Source organism: Oncorhynchus clarkii, chromosome 18 (genome assembly GCF_045791955.1).
Source record: "Oncorhynchus clarkii lewisi isolate Uvic-CL-2024 chromosome 18, UVic_Ocla_1.0, whole genome shotgun sequence".
Taxonomy (NCBI): Eukaryota; Metazoa; Chordata; class Actinopteri; order Salmoniformes; family Salmonidae; genus Oncorhynchus; species Oncorhynchus clarkii.
Window position 1 is genome coordinate 10,664,800 of NC_092164.1, and position 19,742 is coordinate 10,684,541.

General features: G+C 53.3%; 2 protein-coding genes across 3 annotated transcripts in view; one reads left to right on the forward strand and one right to left on the reverse strand.

Annotated features, from left to right (window-relative positions):
• The window catches only part of LOC139372439 (protocadherin-9), an 801,390-nt gene that overhangs the window by 267,564 nt on the left and 514,084 nt on the right, over positions 1-19,742 (reverse strand). The gene's annotated exons all lie outside the window — the stretch shown is intronic.
• LOC139372984 (RNA binding motif protein 26) overlaps positions 1-19,742 on the forward strand; it is a 37,043-nt gene that overhangs the window by 2,535 nt on the left and 14,766 nt on the right. Inside the window, exons 5-17 of one of the 2 annotated variants that reach the window (XM_071112892.1) lie at positions 1,248-1,465; positions 1,673-1,939; positions 2,917-3,168; positions 3,446-3,571; positions 3,899-4,042; positions 4,554-4,659; positions 6,075-6,258; positions 6,575-6,709; positions 6,740-6,799; positions 9,180-9,374; positions 10,714-10,836; positions 16,021-16,095; positions 16,868-17,035. In XM_071112892.1, coding sequence (XP_070968993.1) covers positions 1,248-1,465; positions 1,673-1,939; positions 2,917-3,168; positions 3,446-3,571; positions 3,899-4,042; positions 4,554-4,659; positions 6,075-6,258; positions 6,575-6,709; positions 6,740-6,799; positions 9,180-9,374; positions 10,714-10,836; positions 16,021-16,095; positions 16,868-17,035 — 2,053 coding nt within the window. Of the gene's footprint in view, positions 1-1,247; positions 1,466-1,672; positions 1,940-2,916; positions 3,169-3,445; positions 3,572-3,898; positions 4,043-4,553; positions 4,660-6,074; positions 6,259-6,574; positions 6,800-9,179; positions 9,375-10,713; positions 10,837-16,020; positions 16,096-16,867; positions 17,036-19,742 lie in introns of both variants that reach the window. The other variant, XM_071112891.1, reaches the window with a different exon arrangement.

Consider the following 19,742-nt stretch of genomic DNA (forward strand, 5'->3'; position numbering starts at 1 on the left):
GAACTACAGTAAAGACAGCAGGTCAGTGTGAACTACAGTAGAGACAGCAGGTCAGTGTGAACTACAGTAGAGACAGCAGGTCAGTGTGAACTACAGTAGAGACAGCAGGTCAGTGTGAACTACAGCCCCCCCTCCAGCTACAGTAGAGACAGCAGGTCAGTGTGAACTACAGCAGGTCAGTGTGAACTACAGTAAAGACAGCAGGTCAGTGTGAACTACAGTAGAGACAGCAGGTCAGTGTGAACTACAGTAGAGACAGCAGGTCAGTGTGAACTACAGCAGAGACAGCAGGTCAGTGTGAACTACAGTAGAGACAGCAGGTCAGTGTGAACTACAGCCCCCCCTCCAGCTACAGTAGAGACAGCAGGTCAGTGTGAACTACAGTAGAGACAGCAGGTCAGTGTGAACTACAGCCCCCCCTCCAGCTACAGTAGAGACAGCAGGTCAGTGTGAACTACAGTAGAGACAGCAGGTCAGTGTGAACTACAGTAGAGACAGCAGGTCAGTGTGAACTACAGTAGAGACAGCAGGTCAGTGTGAACTACAGTAGAGACAGCAGGTCAGTGTGAACTACAGTAGAGACAGCTGGTCAGTGTGAACTACAGCCCCCCGTCCAGCTCCCGCTACAGTAGAGACAGCAGGTCAGTGTGAACTACAGCAGGTCAGTGTGAACTACAGTAGAGACAGCAGGTCAGTGTGAACTACAGTAGAGACAGCAGGTCAGTGTGAACTACAGCCCCCCCTCCAGCTACAGTAGAGACAGCAGGTCAGTGTGAACTACAGTAGAGACAGCAGGTCAGTGTGAACTACAGTAGAGACAGCAGGTCAGTGTGAACTACAGTAGAGACAGCAGGTCAGTGTGAACTACAGTAGAGACAGCAGGTCAGTGTGAACTACAGTAGAGACAGCAGGTCAGTGTGAACTACAGCCCCCCAGAGACAACAGGTGAGGGACATCGTTCCCTATTAAATTACTCTACTGGACCTGGTCAATAGTAGTACACTATATAGTGTATAGGGTGCTATTTGAGACTGATCCATAAATGCTCCTGTCTCTGTTCAATGGGATGTCTGCTTAGTGACTTTATTCTGCCTCCTCTCCCTCCCTCCCTCCTCTCTCTCTCCCTCCTCTCTCTCTCCCTCCTCTCTCTCTCCCTCCTCTCTCTCTCCCCCTCCTCTCTCTCTCCCCCTCCTCTCTCTCTCTTCCTCCTCTCTCTCCTCCTCCTCCTCTTCTCTGTCGTTTGTCAGACGAGGGGATGACCGTAAAAGGGACGACCGTACCAGGAAACGGAACGATTACGACCGCATCCCCCCGAGACGGGACTCGTACCGGGACCGTTACAACCGGAGGAGGGGCCGTAGCTACAGCCGCAGTAGGAGCAGGAGCAAGGACCGGGCCAGGGACCGGGAGAGAGACAGAGACCGCGGTAGCAGGAGTCACAGCAGGAGCCACTCCAAGAGCAGAGGTGAGAGGGGAGACCGACAGAACAACTCTGGTTGTGTGCAGGGTTATGCTCCTGGTTTATGATTGGTTGATTCATTTTGAAAGTCAGTATGTCTGGCTGTTAGACTAGTGTTGGGTTGGAACAAAAGCATGCACATCCAACGGCTCTACGCCAGCTCTAGATATCATGACTGTTTCCTGCTTCCTGCCCTTATCCTTCTGATCACAGAGCGGGATGCTGGGAGGTCAAAGTACGAGACCGATCGAGGAGACCGGGGGACGGAGGTTGGAGCTGGAGAAGGCCTCCTGCCGATCCCCACGGCAACCGCCACGTTCCCCGTGCCGACCCTCAGCAGCACCATCACGGTGATCGCCCCTCAAGGTAACCACAGCAACAGCATCGCCTCGGTGACGGACAGCTGGTCGGACTTCCACCCGGATCAGTCACTGGACCGGCCCCTTCCGCCACAGAGGAAACGTTGCCGTGACTATGACGGTAAGCAGGAAGGAAGTTGTTTTTTTTTACACCGAGACTGTCTTTTAGTGGCCCGGGATCAGTATGACCGAGAATGAGAATGTTTGGAGTGATTTAGTTTTCTTTCTGTCTGTTTCTGGCCTGGAAAAGGCCTTCTGTATCTAACTGTCCTCTAGCTGTGTTACTATATCGTATTGTGTTGTCTTCCTTCTGTATCTAACTGTCCTCTCGCTGTGCTTCTTCACAATGGGTTGTTCTGTATGTGTGGAGACATAATGGTATCTAACTGTCCTCTAGCTGTGTTACTATATCGTATTGTGTTGTCTTCCTTCTGTATCTAACTGTCCTCTAGCTGTGTTACTATACCGTATTGTGTTGTCTTCCTGAGAAAGCCTTCTGTATCTAACTGTCCTCTAGCTGTGTTACTATATCGTATTGTGTTGTCTTCCTTCTGTATCTAACTGTCCTCTAGCTGTGTTACTATACCGTATTGTGTTGTCTTCCAGAGAAAGCCTTCTGTATCTAACTGTCCTCTAGCTGTGTTACTATACCGTATTGTGTTGTCTTCCTTCTGTATCTAACTGTCCTCTAGCTGTGTTACTATACTGTATTGTGTTGTCTTCCAGAGAAAGGCCTTCTGTATCTAACTGTCCTCTAGCTGTGTTACTATACAGTATTGTGTTGTCTTCCTTCTGTATCTAACTGTCCTCTAGCTGTGTTACTATACCGTATTGTGTTGTCTTCCTTCTGTATCTAACTGTCCTCTAGCTGTGTTACTATACAGTATTGTGTTGTCTTCCAGAGAAAGGCCTTCTGTATCTAACTGTCCTCTAGCTGTGTTACTATACCGTATTGTGTTGTCTTCCAGAGAAAGGCTTCTGTATCTAACTGTCCTCTAGCTGTGTTACTATACAGTATTGTGTTGTCTTCCAGAGAAAGGCTTCTGTATCTAACTGTCCTCTAGCTGTGTTACTATACCGTATTGTGTTGTCTTCCAGAGAAAGGCTTCTGTATGCGCGGGGACATTTGCCCGTTCGACCACGGTATCGATCCAGTGGTGGTGGAGGACGTTAATCTACCTAACATGTTCCAAGCCCCTCCCCCTATCCCGGGGGTCGCCCAGCCCCCTCCCGGCCTACCGCCCCCGCCAGGACCTCCCCCTCTCATGACGCCACCTCCCGTCAACCTCCGTCCCCCTGTGCCCCTGACAGGCAGCCTGCCGCCCGGCCTGCCGCCCAGCCTGCCGCCAGGTAGGAATTCAATGAATCCGTCTGTCATAACGAGTCCGTGGCTCGAGTCGCATGTGTTGTCATTCCAAATGGAACCCTCTTCCCTATAGGGTGAGCTTCCTTCGACCATAGCCAATCGGGTGTTCGCCTTACCTTATAAAGATCTCCACAGAGACTATAATTCACGTAGTGTGTTGATGTCAGACTTGCATCGTTCTAGAATGTTGTGTTAATGGCGGCCATCTTGGTCAGGGACCATTCTAGTGTTTTATTTAAATCTGTGCCCCGCCCCCCCCAGGTCCCCCTCACCAGGCATCAGGGATGGATGCCCCTCCTAACTCCATCGCCAACTCTGTTCCCACTATTGTAACCACAGGGACACGACCCTCCATCCCCCAGCCCCCGGCTCCTCTCTTCCCACCAGGTAGGGGTGTGTGTGTGTGTGTTGACAACCAAGAGGGTTGTCTTAAGTGTCAAATCCTAGGTGCAATCTCCTGCCGTTGTGCCCTTGAGCAAAGCAATTAGTCCTCTTAACAGCTGTACAATGTGGCCTTCAGTTATCTACTGCTCCAACCTGTGTGTCTTTCAGAGGGGAAGGAGAAATGTTTTGTCTCTGTTGTTGTTATTGTCTTCATTTAGTCTGTGTTGTGGTCTCTTTAGTCTGTGTTGTGGTCTCTTTAGTCTGTGTTGTGGTCTCTTTAGTCTGTGTTGTGGTCTCTTCATTAAGTTTGTTGTGGTCCCTCTCTCCCAGGCCAGTATGACTCTGACATGTATAACCCTGAGGATCCCAGCCTCACCAACACCTCCAGACCAGTGTATCGCCACAGAGTCAACGTCCAAAGACCCAACCTCATAGGACTGACTATGGGGGAGGACCTGCCTCACAGAGACAGAGGTACCTAAACACAACCAGTCTCGATGTGGATTCAGAGGGAAGGTGGGACTGTAATGTGGTGTTATATTAGAGGGAGGGAGAGAGGGAGGGAGGGAGACAGACAGACAGAGGTACCTAAACACAACCAGTCTTGATGTGCATTCAGAGGGAAGGTGGGACTGTAATGTGTTGTTATAGTGGAGGGGGAGAGAGGGAGGAAGAGAGGGAGGGAGGGACAGAGACAGAGGTACCTAAACACAACCTGTCTAGATGTGGATTCAGAGGGAAGGTGGGACTATAATGTGTTGTTATAGTGGAGGGGGAGAGAGGGAGGAAGAGAGGGAGGGAGGGACAGAGACAGAGACAGAGGTACCTAAACACAACCAGTCTCGATGTGCATTCAGAGGGAAGGTGGGACTATAATGTGTTGTTATATAGGAGGGAGGGAGAGAGAGAGATTCTCTATCCTGACTGGTCAAGGTCTCGTCTGATCTCGTCAGTCCAGTCACACAGATGTTTAATGAATTCCCAGATCAGATGCCCAACAGAATGAGGATTGTTCTGGACTCGGCCTCCAGGAAGAGATCTGCTGTCTCACACCACGGAGCAATGCTCCCCAAGAAACCCTGGGCCGACAAGTAAGAACACACACACACCTTGGTTCGACAAGCAAGAACACACACACACACACACCTTGGTTCGACAAGCAAGAACACACACACACACACCTTGGTCCGACAAGCAAGAACACACACCTTGAGACTGTGAGACAGTTGATTTGGCATGAGACACAGGCCACAACAGGTAATATACCTGGGTGTTCAGACAGAACATTAGAGAACCATCATAGACCACAACAGGTAATATACCTGGGGGTTCATACAGAACATTAGAGAACCATCATAGACCACAACAGGTAATATACCTGGGGGTTCAGACAGAACATTAGAGAACCATCATAGACCACAACAGGTAATATACCTGGGGGTTCATACAGAACATTAAACCATCATAGACCACAACAGGTAATATACCTGGGGGTTCATACAGAACATTAGAGAACCATCATAGACCACAACAGGTAATATACCTGGGGGTTCAGACAGAACATTAGAGAACCATCATAGACCACAACAGGTAATATACCTGGGGGTTCAGACAGAACATTAGAGAACCATCATAGACCACAACAGGTAATATACCTGGGGATTCAGACAGAACATTAGAGAACCATCATAGACCACAACAGGTAATATACCTGGGGGTTCATACAGAACATTAAACCATCATAGACCACAACAGGCAATATACCTGGGGGTTCAGACAGAACATTAAACCATCATAGACCACAACAGGTAATATACCTGGGGGTTCAGACAGAACATTAGAGAACCATCATAGACCACAACAGGTAATATACCTGGGGGTTCAGACAGAACATTAAACCATCATAGACCACAACAGGTAATATACCTGGGGGTTCATACAGAACATTAGAGAACCATCATAGACCACAACAGGTAATATACCTGGGGGTTCATACAGAACATTAAACCATCATAGACCACAACAGGCAATATACCTGGGGGTTCATACAGAACATTAGAGAACCATCATAGACCACAACAGGTAATATACCTGGGGGTTCAGACAGAACATTAAACCATCATAGACCACAACAGGTAATATACCTGGGGGTTCAGACAGAACATTAGAGAACCATCATAGACCACAACAGGTAATATACCTGGGGATTCAGACAGAACATTAGAGAACCATCATAGACCACAACAGGTAATATACCTGGGGGTTCATACAGAACATTAAACCATCATAGACCACAACAGGTAATATACCTGGGGGTTCAGACAGAACATTAGAGAACCATCATAGACCACAACAGGTAATATACCTGGGGATTCAGACAGAACATTAGAGAACCATCATAGACCACAACAGGTAATATACCTAGGGGTTCAGACAGAACACAAAGGACCTTGTAACCAACAAGCAGTACAGTAGCTGTTCCTGTAATCTCCATGTGTTCTGTCAGACCTAACTTCAACCAGCAGAACCTCCAGGGTGGGTTCCACAACAAGAACCCTCAGAACCAGAACCAGAAGGCTCCGTTTGGGTCAAACACCAAGCTGTCGGTCCTTCAGATCCCCCAGGGACTCAACAACATCTCCAAGCTTAACCAACACTTCAGCAAGTTCGGGACTATCGTCAACCTGCAGGTTCGACTGATTGGCTAACGATACCTTTCTGCTTTAAGCTGTGTTTTGTTGTTGTTGGCGTTATTGGCACACTACTCCCTATTTAGTGCACTTCTTCTTAGTGAGTGAGGGTTAACATAACCCTATCTTCCTCACTCCCTTGCTCCTTCCTCTCTTCCCCTGCTCACCCTCCCTCCCGTTTCTCTCTCTCTGTGTCTCTCTCTCTCTCTCTCTCTCTCTCTCTCTCTCTCTCTCTCTCTCTCTCTCTCTCTCTCTCTCTCTCTCTCTGTCTCTCTCTCTCTCTGTCCGTCCGTCCGTTGTCGTCGTCCCCCCCCAGGTAACCTATGGTAATGACCCGGAGGGGGCCCTGATCCAGTTCGACAGTCACGAGGAGGCTAAGCGTGCCCTGCAGAGTCCTGAGGCTGTTCTCAACAACCGCTTCATTAGAGTCCTCTGGCACTGTGAGGACGAGATGGGACAGCAGGGAATGGGACAGCAGGGAATGGGACAGCAGGGAATGGGACAGCAGGGACAGCAACACCATCAACCACAGCCACTCATGGTAAGTCCACATCCCAAATATGGCAGCCTATTCCCTTAAAAGTGTACTTCTTTTCTACCAGAGCTCTATGGACCCCGGTCAAAAGTGGTGCACTTGGATTTAGGAAGCACGTTTCATTCATTCAGCCATTTTGCCCAAATGGCCGTTAGTTATTAGTGGCCTCAGATCCAGAGTTTTTCCTGCTGGTCGGGGCGTACTGCAGCACAGTTGGCCTTCTATGTTATGTCGTTTGCCCTAGTCTGTTGTCGTTTGCCCTAGCCTGTTGTCGTTTGCCCTAGCCTGTTGTCGTTTGCCCTAGCCTGTTGTCGTTGACCTAGCTTGTTGTCGTTGACCTAGCCTGTTGTCGTTGACCTAGCCTGTTGTCATTGACCTAGCCTGTTGTCGTTGACCTAGTCTTGTCGTTGACCTAGTCTGTTGTCATTGACCTAGGCTGTTGTCGTTGCCCTAGGCTGTTGTCGTTGCCCTAGCCTGTTGCCCTAGCCTGTTGCCCTAGCCTGTTGCCCTAGCCTGTTGTCGTTGCCCTAGCCTGTTGTCGTTGCCCTACGAGCCTGTTGTCGTTGCCCTACGAGCCTGTTGTCGTTGCCCTACGAGCCTGTTGTCGTTGCCCTACGAGCCTGTTGTCGTTGCCCTACGAGCCTGTTGTCGTTGCCCTACGAGCCTGTTGTCGTTGCCCTACGAGCCTGTTGTCGTTGCCCTACGAGCCTGTTGTCGTTGCCCTACGAGCCTGTTGTCGTTGCCCTACGAGCCTGTTGTCGTTGCCCTACGAGCCTGTTGTCGTTGCCCTACGAGCCTGTTGTCGTTGCCCTACGAGCCTGTTGTCGTTGCCCTACGAGCCTGTTGTCGTTGCCCTACGAGCCTGTTGTCGTTGCCCTACGAGCCTGTTGTCGTTGCCCTACGAGCCTGTTGTCGTTGCCCTACGAGCCTGTTGTCGTTGCCCTACGAGCCTGTTGTCGTTGCCCTACGAGCCTGTTGTCGTTGCCCTACGAGCCTGTTGTCGTTGCCCTACGAGCCTGTTGTCGTTGCCCTACGAGCCTGTTGTCGTTGCCCTACGAGCCTGTTGTCGTTGCCCTACGAGCCTGTTGTCGTTGCCCTACGAGCCTGTTGTCGTTGCCCTACGAGCCTGTTGTCGTTGCCCTACGAGCCTGTTGTCGTTGCCCTACGAGCCTGTTGTCGTTGCCCTACGAGCCTGTTGTCGTTGACCTACGAGCCTGTTGTCGTTGCCCTACGAGCCTGTTGTCGTTGCCCTACGAGCCTGTTGTCGTTGCCCTACTAGCCTGTTGTCGTTGACCTACTAGCCTGTTGTCGTTGACCTACAAGCCTGTTGTCGTTGACCTACTAGCCTGTTGTCGTTGACCTACTAGCCTGTTGTCGTTGACCTACTAGCCTGTTGTCGTTGACCTACTAGCCTGTTGTCGTTGACCTACTAGCCTGTTGTCGTTGACCTACTAGCCTGTTGTCGTTGACCTACTAGCCTGTTGTCGTTGACCTACTAGCCTGTTGTCGTTGACCTAGTAGCCTGTTGTCGTTGACCTAGTAGCCTGTTGTCGTTGACCTAGTAGCCTGTTGTCGTTGACCTAGTAGCCTGTTGTCGTTGACCTAGTAGCCTGTTGTCGTTGACCTAGTAGCCTGTTGTCGTTGACCGAGCCTAGCCTGTTGTCGTAGACCGAGCCTAGCCTGTTGTCGTTGACCGAGCCTAGCCTGTTGTCGTTGACCGAGCCTAGCCTGTTGTCGTAGACCGAGCCTAGCCTGTTGTCGTAGACCGAGCCTAGCCTGTTGTCGTAGACCGAGCCTAGCCTGTTGTCGTAGACCGAGCCTAGCCTGTTGTCGTAGACCGAGCCTAGCCTGTTGTCGTAGACCGAGCCTAGCCTGTTGTCGTAGACCGAGCCTAGCCTGTTGTCGTAGACCGAGCCTAGCCTGTTGTCGTAGACCGAGCCTAGCCTGTTGTCGTAGACCGAGCCTAGCCTGTTGTCGTAGACCGAGCCTAGCCTGTTGTCGTAGACCGAGCCTAGCCTGTTGTCGTAGACCGAGCCTAGCCTGTTGTCGTAGACCGAGCCTAGCCTGTTGTCGTAGACCGAGCCTAGCCTGTTGTCGTAGACCGAGCCTAGCCTGTTGTCGTAGACCGAGCCTAGCCTGTTGTCGTAGACCGAGCCTAGCCTGTTGTCGTTGACCGAGCCTAGCCTGTTGTCGTTGACCGAGCCTAGCCTGTTGTCGTTGACCGAGCCTAGCCTGTTGTCGTTGACCGAGCCTAGCCTGTTGTCGTTGACCGAGCCTAGCCTGTTGTCGTTGACCGAGCCTAGCCTGTTGTCGTTGACCGAGCCTAGCCTGTTGTCGCTGCCCTTTGTTTGTTTATTGTTGACGTTGTTGTTGTTGTTTACTCCAGCAGGTGCAGCAGCCAGCCACTTGTCTGAAACAGTCCGTCAAAGACCGTCTGGGCCCTCTGCCTGCCGACTGCTCAGAGCCCAACCAAGACTCTCGTGTTGCCTCACAGAATGACTTTAAATCCAACCTATCAATGAAGGAGAGGCTGGGCTTCGCCTCTAAACCAGGAAGTACCCCTAGTGGACCGGCAGGAAAGGTGAGAAAACAAGTCCACTGTATCAACAAATCTAAATATAGTTTTTGACTTGAGTTTTCCTTTAAGTTGACCTCCTCTCCACCAGGTGTTCTCCTATATGAGTTCTCTCCACCAGGTGTTCTCCTATATGAGTCTTCTCCACCAGGTGTTCTCCTATATGAGTCTTCTCCACCAGGTGTTCTCCTATATGAGTCCTCTCTACCAGGTGTCCTCCTATATTAGTCCTATCCACCAGGTGTTCTCCTATATGAGTCCTCTCCACCAGGTGTTCTCCTATATGAGTCCTCTCTACCAGGTGTTCTCCTATATGAGTCCTCTCCACCAGGTGTTCTCCTATATGAGTCCTCTCCACCAGGTGTTCTCCTATATGAGTCCTCTCCACCAGGTGTTCTCCTATATGAGTCCTCTCCACCAGGTGTTCTCCTATATGAGTCCTCTCCACCAGGTGTTCTCCTATATGAGTCCTCTCCACCAGGTGTTCTCCTATATGAGTCCTCTCTACCAGGTGTTCTCCTATATGAGTCCTCTCTACCAGGTGTTCTCCTATATGAGTCCTCTCTACCAGGTGTTCTCCTATATGAGTCCTCTCTACCAGGTGTTCTCCTATATGAGTCTTCTCTACCAGGTGTTCTCCTATATGAGTCCTCTCTACCAGGTGTTCTCCTATATGAGTCCTCTCTACCAGGTGTTCTCCTATATGAGTCCTCTCCACCAGGTGTTCTCCTATATGAGTCCTCTCCACCAGGTGTTCTCCTATATGAGTCCTCTCCACCAGGTGTTCTCCTATATGAGTCCTCTCCACCAGGTGTTCTCCTATATGAGTCCTCTCCACCAGGTGTTCTCCTATATGAGTCCTCTCCACCAGGTGTTCTCCTATATGAGTCCTCTCCACCAGGTGTTCTCCTATATGAGTCCTCTCTACCAGGTGTTCTCCTATATGAGTCCTCTCCACCAGGTGTTCTCCTATATGAGTCTTCTCCACCAGGTGTTCTCCTATATGAGTCCTCTCCACCAGGTGTTCTCCTATATGAGTCCTCTCCACCAGGTGTTCTCCTATATGAGTCCTCTCCACCAGGTGTTCTCCTATATGAGTCCTCTCTACCAGGTGTTCTCCTATATGAGTCCTCTCCACCAGGTGTTCTCCTATATGAGTCTTCTCCACCAGGTGTTCTCCTATATGAGTCCTCTCCACCAGGTGTTCTCCTATATGAGTCCTCTCCACCAGGTGTTCTCCTATATGAGTCCTCTTCACCAGGCGTTCTCCTATATTAGTCTTCTCTACCAGGTGTTCTCCTATACAAGTCCCCAGTAATAATAACATGGTCCTCCTCTCCACCAGGTGTTCTCCACCTCTACGGGGCTGACTAAGACAGTGTACAACATGGCTGCTCTGAAAGCAGCTCAGAAGACGGCTCTGTTTGCTGGGGTCACTGCTACAGAGGAGGCTATGAAGAATAAACAGGTGGGAGAGGAGAGGGGGGAGAGGGGTGGGAAGGAGGAGAGGGATGGGGTGGGAAGGGGGAGAGGGAAGGGGGAGAGGGATGGGGGAGAGGGATGGGAGGGAAGGAGGAGAGGGATGGGGTGGGAAGGGGGAGAGGGAAGGGGTGAGAGGGATGGGGAGGGAAGGAGGAGAGGGATGGGAGGGAAGGAGGAGAGGGATGGGAGGGAAGGAGGAGAGGGATGGGGTGGGAAGGGGGAGAGGGAAGGGGGAGAGGGATGGGGAGGGAAGGAGGAGAGGGATGGGAGGGAAGGAGGAGAGGGATGGGGTGGGAAGGGGGAGAGGGAAGGGGGAGAGGGAGGAGAGGGATGGGGTGGGAAGGAGGAGAGGGAGGGGGGAGAGGGATGGGGTGGGAAGGAGGAGAGGGAAGGAGGAGAGGGAAGGAGGAGAGGGATGGGGAGAGGGATGGGGAGGGAAGGAGGAGAGGGAAGGGGGAGAGGGAGGGGGGAGAGGGATGGGGTGGGAAGGAGGAGAGGGATGGGGAGGGAAGGAGGAGAGGGAAGGGGTGGGAAAGATGGATGGATGGAAGGAACGGAGGGTGCGAGGAGGAGTTGGATGGGAGGAGGAGAGAGTGGGGAAGGGTGGGTGGGAGGCTGTCGAGGAGGGGGTGGGTGGAGGAGGAGGAGAGGGTGGGACTAGGGGGGAAGAGATGGATGGAGGAGAGCGTGGGACTAGGGGGGAAGAGATGGATGGAGGAGAGCGTGGGACTAGGGGGGAAGAGATGGATGGAGGAGAGCGTGGGACTAGGGGGGAAGAGATGGATGGAGGAGAAGGTGGGACTAGGGGGGAAGAGATAGATGGAGGAGAGCGTGGGACTAGGGGGGAAGAGATAGATGGAGGAGAGCGTGGGACTAGGGGGGAAGAGATGGATGGAGGAGAGCGTGGGACTAGGGGGGAAGAGATGGATGGAGGAGAGCGTGGGACTAGGGGGGAAGAGATGGATGGAGGAGAAGGTGGGACTAGGGGGGAAGAGATGGATGGAGGAGAAGGTGGGACTAGGGGGGAAGAGATGGATGGAGGAGAAGGTGGGACTAGGGGGGAAGAGATGGATGGAGGAGAAGGTAGGACTAGGGGGGAAGAGATGGATGGAGGAGAAGGTGGGACTAGGGGGGAAGAGATGGATGGAGGAGAAGGTGGGACTAGGGGGGAAGAGATGGATGGAGGAGAGAGCGTGGGACTAGGGGGGAAGAGATGGATGGAGGAGAGCGTGGGACTAGGGGGGAAGAGATGGATGGATGGAGGAGAGCGTGGAGGAAGAGATGGTTGGAGGAGAAGGTAGGACTAGGGGGGAAGAGATGGATGGAGGAGAGCGTGGGACTAGGGGGGAAGAGATGGATGGAGGAGAGCGTGGGACTAGGGGGGAAGAGATGGATGGAGGAGAAGGTAGGACTAGGGGGGAAGAGATGGATGGAGGAGAGCGTGGGACTAGGGGGGAAGAGATGGATGGAGGAGAGCGTGGGACTAGGGGGGAAGAGATGGATGGAGGAGAAGGTAGGACTAGGGGGGAAGAGATGGATGGAGGAGAGCGTGGGACTATGGAGGAGAAGAAGAGATGGATGGAGGAGAAGACTAGGGGGGAAGAGATGGATGGAGGAGAAGGTGGGACTAGGGGGGAAGAGATGGATGGAGGAGAAGGTGGGACTAGGGGGGAAGAGATGGATGGAGGAGAAGGTGTGGGAAGAGATGGATGGAGGAGAGAGCGTGGGACTAAGGATGGATGGAAGAGATGGATGGAGGAGAGCGTGGGACTAGGGGGGAAGAGATGGATGGAGGAGAGCGGGGAAGAGATGGATGGATGGAGGAGAAGGTGGATGGAGGAGAAGGTAGGGGGGAAGAGATGGATGGAGGAGAGCGTGGGACTAGGGGGGAAGAGATGGATGGAGGAGAAGCGTGGGACTAGGGGAGATGGAAGAGATGGATGGAGGAGAGAGGTGGGACTAGGGGGGAAGAGATGGATGGAGGAGAAGGTGGGACTGGATGGAGGAGAGCGTGGGACTAGAAGAGATGGATGGAGGAGAGCGTGGGACTAGGGGGGAAGAGATGGATGGAGGAGAGCGTGGGACTAGGGGAGATGGAAGAGATGGATGGAGGATAGATGGAGGAGAGCGGGGAAGAGATGGATGGAGGAGAGCGTGGGAAGAGATGGATGGAGGAGAAGGTAGGACTAGGGGGGAAGAGATGAATGGAGGAGAAGGTAGGGGGGAAGAGATGGATGGAGGAGAAGGTAGGACTAGGGGGGAAGAGATGGATGGAGGAGAGCGTGGGACTAGGGGGGAAGAGATGGATGGAGGAGAAGGTAGGACTAGGGGGAAGAGATGGATGGAGGAGAAGGTGGGACTAGGGGGGGAAGAGATGGATGGAGGAGAGAAGGTGGGACTAGGGGGGAAGAGATGGATGGAGGAGAAGGTGGGACTAGGGGGGAAGAGATGGATGGAGGAGAAGGTGGGACTAGGGGGGAAGAGATGGATGGAGGAGAAGGTGGGACTAGGGGGGAAGAGATGGATGGAGGAGAAGGTAGGACTAGGGGGGAGAAGAGATGGATGGAGGAGAGCGTAGGACTAGGGGGAAGAGATGGATGGAGGAGAGCGTGGGACTAGGGGGGAAGAGATGGATGGAGGAGAGCGTGGGACTAGGGGGGAAGAGATGGATGGAGGAGAGCGTGGGATTGGCGGGGAAGAGATGGTTGGAGGAGAAGGTAGGACTAGGGGGGAAGAGATGGATGGAGGAGAGCGTGGGACTAGGGGGGAAGAGATGGATGGAGGAGAGCGTGGGACTAGGGGGGAAGAGATGGATGGAGTAGAAGGTGGGACTAGGGGGGAAGAGATGGATGGAGGAGAGCGTGGGACTAGGGGGGAAGAGATGGATGGAGGAGAGCGTGGGACTAGGGGGGAAGAGATGGATGGAGGAGAAGGTAGGACTGGAAGAGATGGATGGAGGAGAGCGTGGGACTAGGGGGGAAGAGATGGATGGAGGAGAAGTTGGGACTAGTGGGACTAGGGGGGAAGAGATGGATGGAGGAGAAGGTGGATGGAAGAGATGGATGGAGGAGAAGGTGGGACTAGGGGGGAAGAGATGGATGGAGGAGAAGGTGGGACTAGTGGGGAGGAGAAGGTGGGACTAGGGGGGAAGAGATGGATGGAGGAGAAGGTGGGACTAGGGGGGAAGAGATGGATGGAGGAGAAGAGCGTGGGACTAGGGGGAAGAGATGGAAGAGATGGATGGAGGAGAGCGTGGGACTAGGGGGGAAGAGATGGATGGAGGAGAAGGTGGGACTAGGGGGGAAGAGATGGATGGAGGAGAGCGTGGGACTAGGGGGGAAGAGATGGATGGAGGAGATGGACTAGGAAGAGATGGATGGAGGAGAAGTTGGGAGGTGGAGACTAGGGGGGAAGAGATGGATGGAGGAGAGCGTGGGACTAGGGGGGAAGAGATGGATGGAGGAGAGCGTGGGACTAGGGGGGAAGAGATGGATGGAGGAGAGCGTGGGACTAGGGGGGAAGAGATGGATGGAGGAGAAGGTAGGACTAGGGGGGAAGAGATGGATGGAGGAGAAGGTGGAGGAGAAGGTGGAGGACTAGGGGGGAAGAGATGGATGGAGGAGAAGCGTGGGACTAGGGGGGAAGAGATGGATGGAGGAGAGCGTGGGACTAGGGGGGAAGAGATGGATGGAGGAGAAGGTGGGACTAGGGGGGAAGAGATGGATGGAGGAGAGCGTGGGACTAGGGGGAGAAGAGATGGATGGAGGAGAGCGTGGGAGATAGGAGGAGAAGGGGGACTAGAAGAGATGGATGGAGGAGAGCGTGGGACTAGGGGGGAAGAGATGGATGGAGGAGAAGGTAGGACTAGGGGGGAAGAGATGGATGGAGGAGAGCGTGGGACTAGGGGGGGAAGAGATGGATGGAGGAGAAGTTGGGACTAGGGGGGAAGAGATGGATGGAGGAGAAGGTAGGACTAGGGGGGAAGAGATGGATGGAGGAGAAGGTGGGACTAGGGGGGAAGAGATGGATGGAGGAGAAGGTGGGACTAGGGGGGAAGAGATGGATGGAGGAGAAGGTGGGACTAGGGGGGAAGAGATGGATGGAGGAGAAGGTAGGACTAGGGGGGAAGAGATGGATGGAGGAGAGCGTGGGACTAGGGGGGAAGAGATGGATGGAGGAGAAGCGTGGGACTAGGGGGAAGAGATGGATGGAGGAGAGCGTGGGACTAGGGGGGAAGATGGAGGAGAGCGTGGGACTAGGGGGGAAGAGATGGATGGAGGAGAGCGTGGGACTAGGGGGGAAGAGATGGAGGAGAAGGTAGGAGGAAGAGATGGATGGAGGAGAGCGTGGGACTAGGGGGGAAGAGATGGATGGAGGAGAGCGTGGGACTAGGGGGGAAGAGATGGATGGAGGAGAAGGTAGGACTAGGGGGGAAGAGATGGATGGAGGAGAGCGTGGGACTAGGGGGGAAGAGATGGATGGAGGAGAGCGTGGGACTAGGGGGGAAGAGATGGATGGAGGAGAAGGTGGGACTAGGGGGGAAGAGATGGATGGAGGAGAGCGTGGGACTAGGGGGGAAGAGATGGATGGAGGAGAGCGTGGGACTAGGGGGGAAGAGATGGATGGAGGAGAGCGTGGGATTGGCGGGGAAGAGATGGTTGGAGGAGAAGGTAGGACTAGGGGGGAAGAGATGGATGGAGGAGAGCGTGGGACTAGGGGGGAAGAGATGGATGGAGGAGAGCGTGGGACTAGGGGGGAAGAGATGGATGGAGGAGAAGGTAGGACTAGGGGGGAAGAGATGGATGGAGGAGAGCGTGGGACTAGGGGGGAAGAGATGGATGGAGGAGAGCGTGGGACTAGGGGGGAAGAGATGGATGGAGGAGAGCGTGGGACTAGGGGGAAGAGATGGATGGAGGAGAGCGTGGGACTAGGGGGAAGAGATGGATGGAGGAGAGCGTGGGACTAGGGGGGAAGAGATGGAGGAGAAGGTGGGGGTCTGGAATATACGGGTTAGGGAAGAGGGGTCACGTTCATCTCTAAACCTGTTAGGAGACTCCTGGGAAAAGAGTCTGAACGTAACAGTTGTCTTCATGTAGCTTTTCCAGACGCTCAGAGCACTTTACCGTGGTTGTGGAAGAGGTGAATTACCACTTTAATATTCCCCTGACAGGAAGCCCTGCGGCTCCAACAGGAAATGAGGAAGAAGAAGCAGGAAATCCTGGAGAAACACATCGAGACTCAAAAGGTGAGTTGTTTTTCTTCCCCCCCCATAGAGAATGATAGAGGTCTCTAGTGGCCAGCAGGTTGTTTAAACATGGGAAGCGCCATTAAGGGCCTCCACCATGCTTCTGCCATTTTAAAGTAGTCAACGGCGTGGGGTTTTCCTATGGGTTGTAAAAGCCCTGCCCATGCTGTCACAGACGCTGGCAACGGCACAGATATAAAGATGAGTCCTCTATCCATCTCTATGATTTTACCCTCACCGTGGCTCAATCCATCTGTCCTTGATTCCTCTCTCCTTTCCTTCGTCAAAACCCATTGGTCTGAGGTAGAGGAGATGTCAAATGAATCCTCTCTGGTCCCTAGAAGGTCGCTAGTATCATGTTTTTCCTAGGTCTGAGGTAGAGGAGATGTCAAATGAATCCCTCTGGTCCCTAGAAGGTCGCTAGTATCATGTTTTTCTTAGGTCTGAGGTAGAGGAGATGTCAAATGAATCCCTCTGGTCCCTAGAAGGTAGCTAGTATCATGTTTTTCCTAGGTCTGAGGTAGAGGAGATGTAAAATGAATCCCTCTGGTCCCTAGAAGATCTGAGGTAGAGGAGATGTAAAATGAATCCCTCTGGTCCCTAGAAGGTCGCTAGTATCATGTTTTTCCTAGGTCTGAGGTAGAGGAGATGTAAAATGAATCCCTCTGGTCCCTAGAAGATCTGAGGTAGAGGAGATGTAAAATGAATCCCTCTGGTCCCTAGAAGGTCGCTAGTATGATGTTTTTCCCTCTCTCGTACTCCCGCGTTCCAGCTGTTGATCTGTAAACTGGAGAAGAACAAGACGATGAAGGCAGGAGACAAGGCGGTGATCATGACAACGCTGGGAACGCTGACCAAGAGTATTACCAAACTACAGCAAGAGATTAAAGGACTCTCGAACCCTTCGGGAGTACGGGGGGCGCCCAAGAGCAAGGCTCAGGTACACACACACACACACTATACCTCAATCATCATGACTCATGACTGTCAGGTAGAGAGGGGGGGGGCAGCTCTCAAACAGCCTATAGATAATCTGTCAGGTAGAGAGAGGGGGGGGGGGGGGGGCAGCTCTCAAACAGCCTATAGATAATCTGTCAGGTAGAGAGAGGGGGGGTGCAGCTCTCAAACAGCCTATAGATAATCTGTCAGGTAGAGAGGGGGGAGGGGGGGGGGGGGGGGGGGGGGGCAGCTCTCAAACAGCCTATAGATAATCTGTCAGGTAGAGAGGGGGGGGGGGGGGGCAGCTCTCAAACAGCCTATAGATAATCTGTCAGGTAGAGAGAGAGGGGGGGGGGGGGGGCAGCTCTCAAACAGCCTATAGATAATCTGTCAGGTAGAGAGGGGGGGGGGGGCAGCTCTCAAACAGCCTATAGATAATCTGTCAGGTAGAGAGGGGGGGGGGGGGGGGGCAGCTCTCAAACAGCCTATAGATAATCTGTCAGGTAGAGAGGGGGGGGGGCAGCTCTCAAACAGCCTATAGATAATCTGTCAGGTAGAGAGAGAGAGGGGGGGGGGGGCAGCTCTCAAACAGCCTATAGATAATCTGTCAGGTAGAGAGGGGGGGGGGGCAGCTCTCAAACAGCCTAAAGATAATCTGCCAGGTAGAGAGAGAGAGAGGGGGGGGGGGGCAGCTCTCAAACAGCCTATAGATAATCTGTCAGGTAGAGAGAGAGAGGGGGGGGGGCAGCTCTCAAACAGCCTATAGATAATCTGTCAGGTAGAGAGAGAGAGGGGGGGGCAGCTCTCAAACAGCCTATAGATAATCTGTCAGGTAGAGAGGGGGAGGGGGGGGGGGGGGGGGCAGCTCTCAAACAGCCTATAGATAATCTGTCAGGTAGAGAGGGAGGGGGGGGGGGGGGGGCAGCTCTCAAACAGCCTATAGATAATCTGTCAGGTAGAGAGGGGGGGGGGGGGCAGCTCTCAAACAGCCTATAGATAATCTGTCAGGTAGAGAGAGAGGGGGGGGGCAGCTCTCAAACAGCCTATAGATAATCTGTCAGGTAGAGAGGGGGAGGGGGGGGGCAGCTCTCAAACAGCCTATAGATAATCTGTCAGGTAGAGAGGGGGGGGCAGCTCTCAAACAGCCTATAGATAATCTGTCAGGTAGAGAGGGGGGGGGGGGGGGGGGCAGCTCTCAAACAGCCTATAGATAATCTGTCAGGTAGAGAGAGAGGGGGGGGGGGGGGGCAGCACTCAAACAGCCTATAGGTAATCTGTCAGGTAGAGAGAGAGAGGGGGGGGGCAGCTCTCAAACAGCCTATAGATAATCTGTCAGGTAGAGAGAGAGGGGGGGGGGGCAGCTCTCAAACAGCCTATAGATAATCTGTCCGGTAGAGAGAGAGGGGGGGGGCAGCTCTCAAACAGCCTATAGATAATCTGTCAGGTAGAGAGGGGGGGGGCAGCTCTCAAACAGCCTATAGATAATCTGTCAGGTAGAGAGGGGGGGGGGGGCAGCTCTCAAACAGCCTATAGATAATCTGTCAGGTAGAGAGGGGGGGGGGGGGGCAGCTCTCAAACAGCCTATAGATAATATGTCAGGTAGAGAGAGAGAGGGGGGGGGGGGCAGCTCTCAAACAGCCTATAGATAATCTGTCAGGTAGAGAGAGAGAGGGGGGGGGGGGGGCAGCTCTCAAACAGCCTATAGATAATCTGTCAGGTAGAGAGAGAGAGGGGGGGGGGGCAGCTCTCAAACAGCCTATAGATAATCTGTCAGGTAGAGAGAGAGGGGGGGGGGCAGCTCTCAAACAGCCTATAGATAATCTGTCAGGTAGAGAGAGAGGGGGGGGGGGGGGGCAGCTCTCAAACAGCCTATAGATAATCTGTCAAGTAGAGAGAGAGGGGGGGGGGGGGGGCAGCTCTCAAACAGCCTATAGATAATCTGTCAAGTAGAGAGGAGAGGGGGGGGGGGGCAGCTCTCAAACAGCCTATAGATAATCTGTCAGGTAGAGAGGGGGGGGGGGGGGGGGGGCAGCTCTCAAACAGCCTATAGATAATCTGTCAGGTAGAGAGGGGGGGGGGGGGCAGCTCTCAAACAGCCTATAGATAATCTGTCAGGTAGAGAGAGAGAGAGGGGGGGGGCAGCTCTCAAACAGCCTATAGATAATCTGTCAGGTAGAGAGAGAGAGGGGGGGGGGGGGGGCAGCTCTCAAACAGCCTATAGATAATCCGTCAGGTAGAGAGGGGGGGGGGGGGCAGCTCTCAAACAGCCTAAAGATAATCTGTCAGGTAGAGAGAGAGAGAGGGGGGGGGGGCAGCTCTCAAACAGCCTATAGATAATCTGTCAGGTAGAGAGAGAGAGGGGGGGGGGCAGCTCTCAAACAGCCTATAGATAATCTGTCAGGTAGAGAGAGAGAGGGGGGGGCAGCTCTCAAACAGCCTATAGATAATCTGTCAGGTAGAGAGGGGGAGGGGGGGGGGGGGCAGCTCTCAAACAGCCTATAGATAATCTGTCAGGTAGAGAGGGAGGGGGGGGGGGGCAGCTCTCAAACAGCCTATAGATAATCTGTCAGGTAGAGAGGGGGGGGGGAGGGGCAGCTCTCAAACAGCCTATAGATAATCTGTCAGGTAGAGAGAGAGGGGGGGGGGGGGGGGGGGGGGCTGCTCTCAAACAGCCTATAGATAATCTGTCAGGTAGAGAGGGGGGGGGG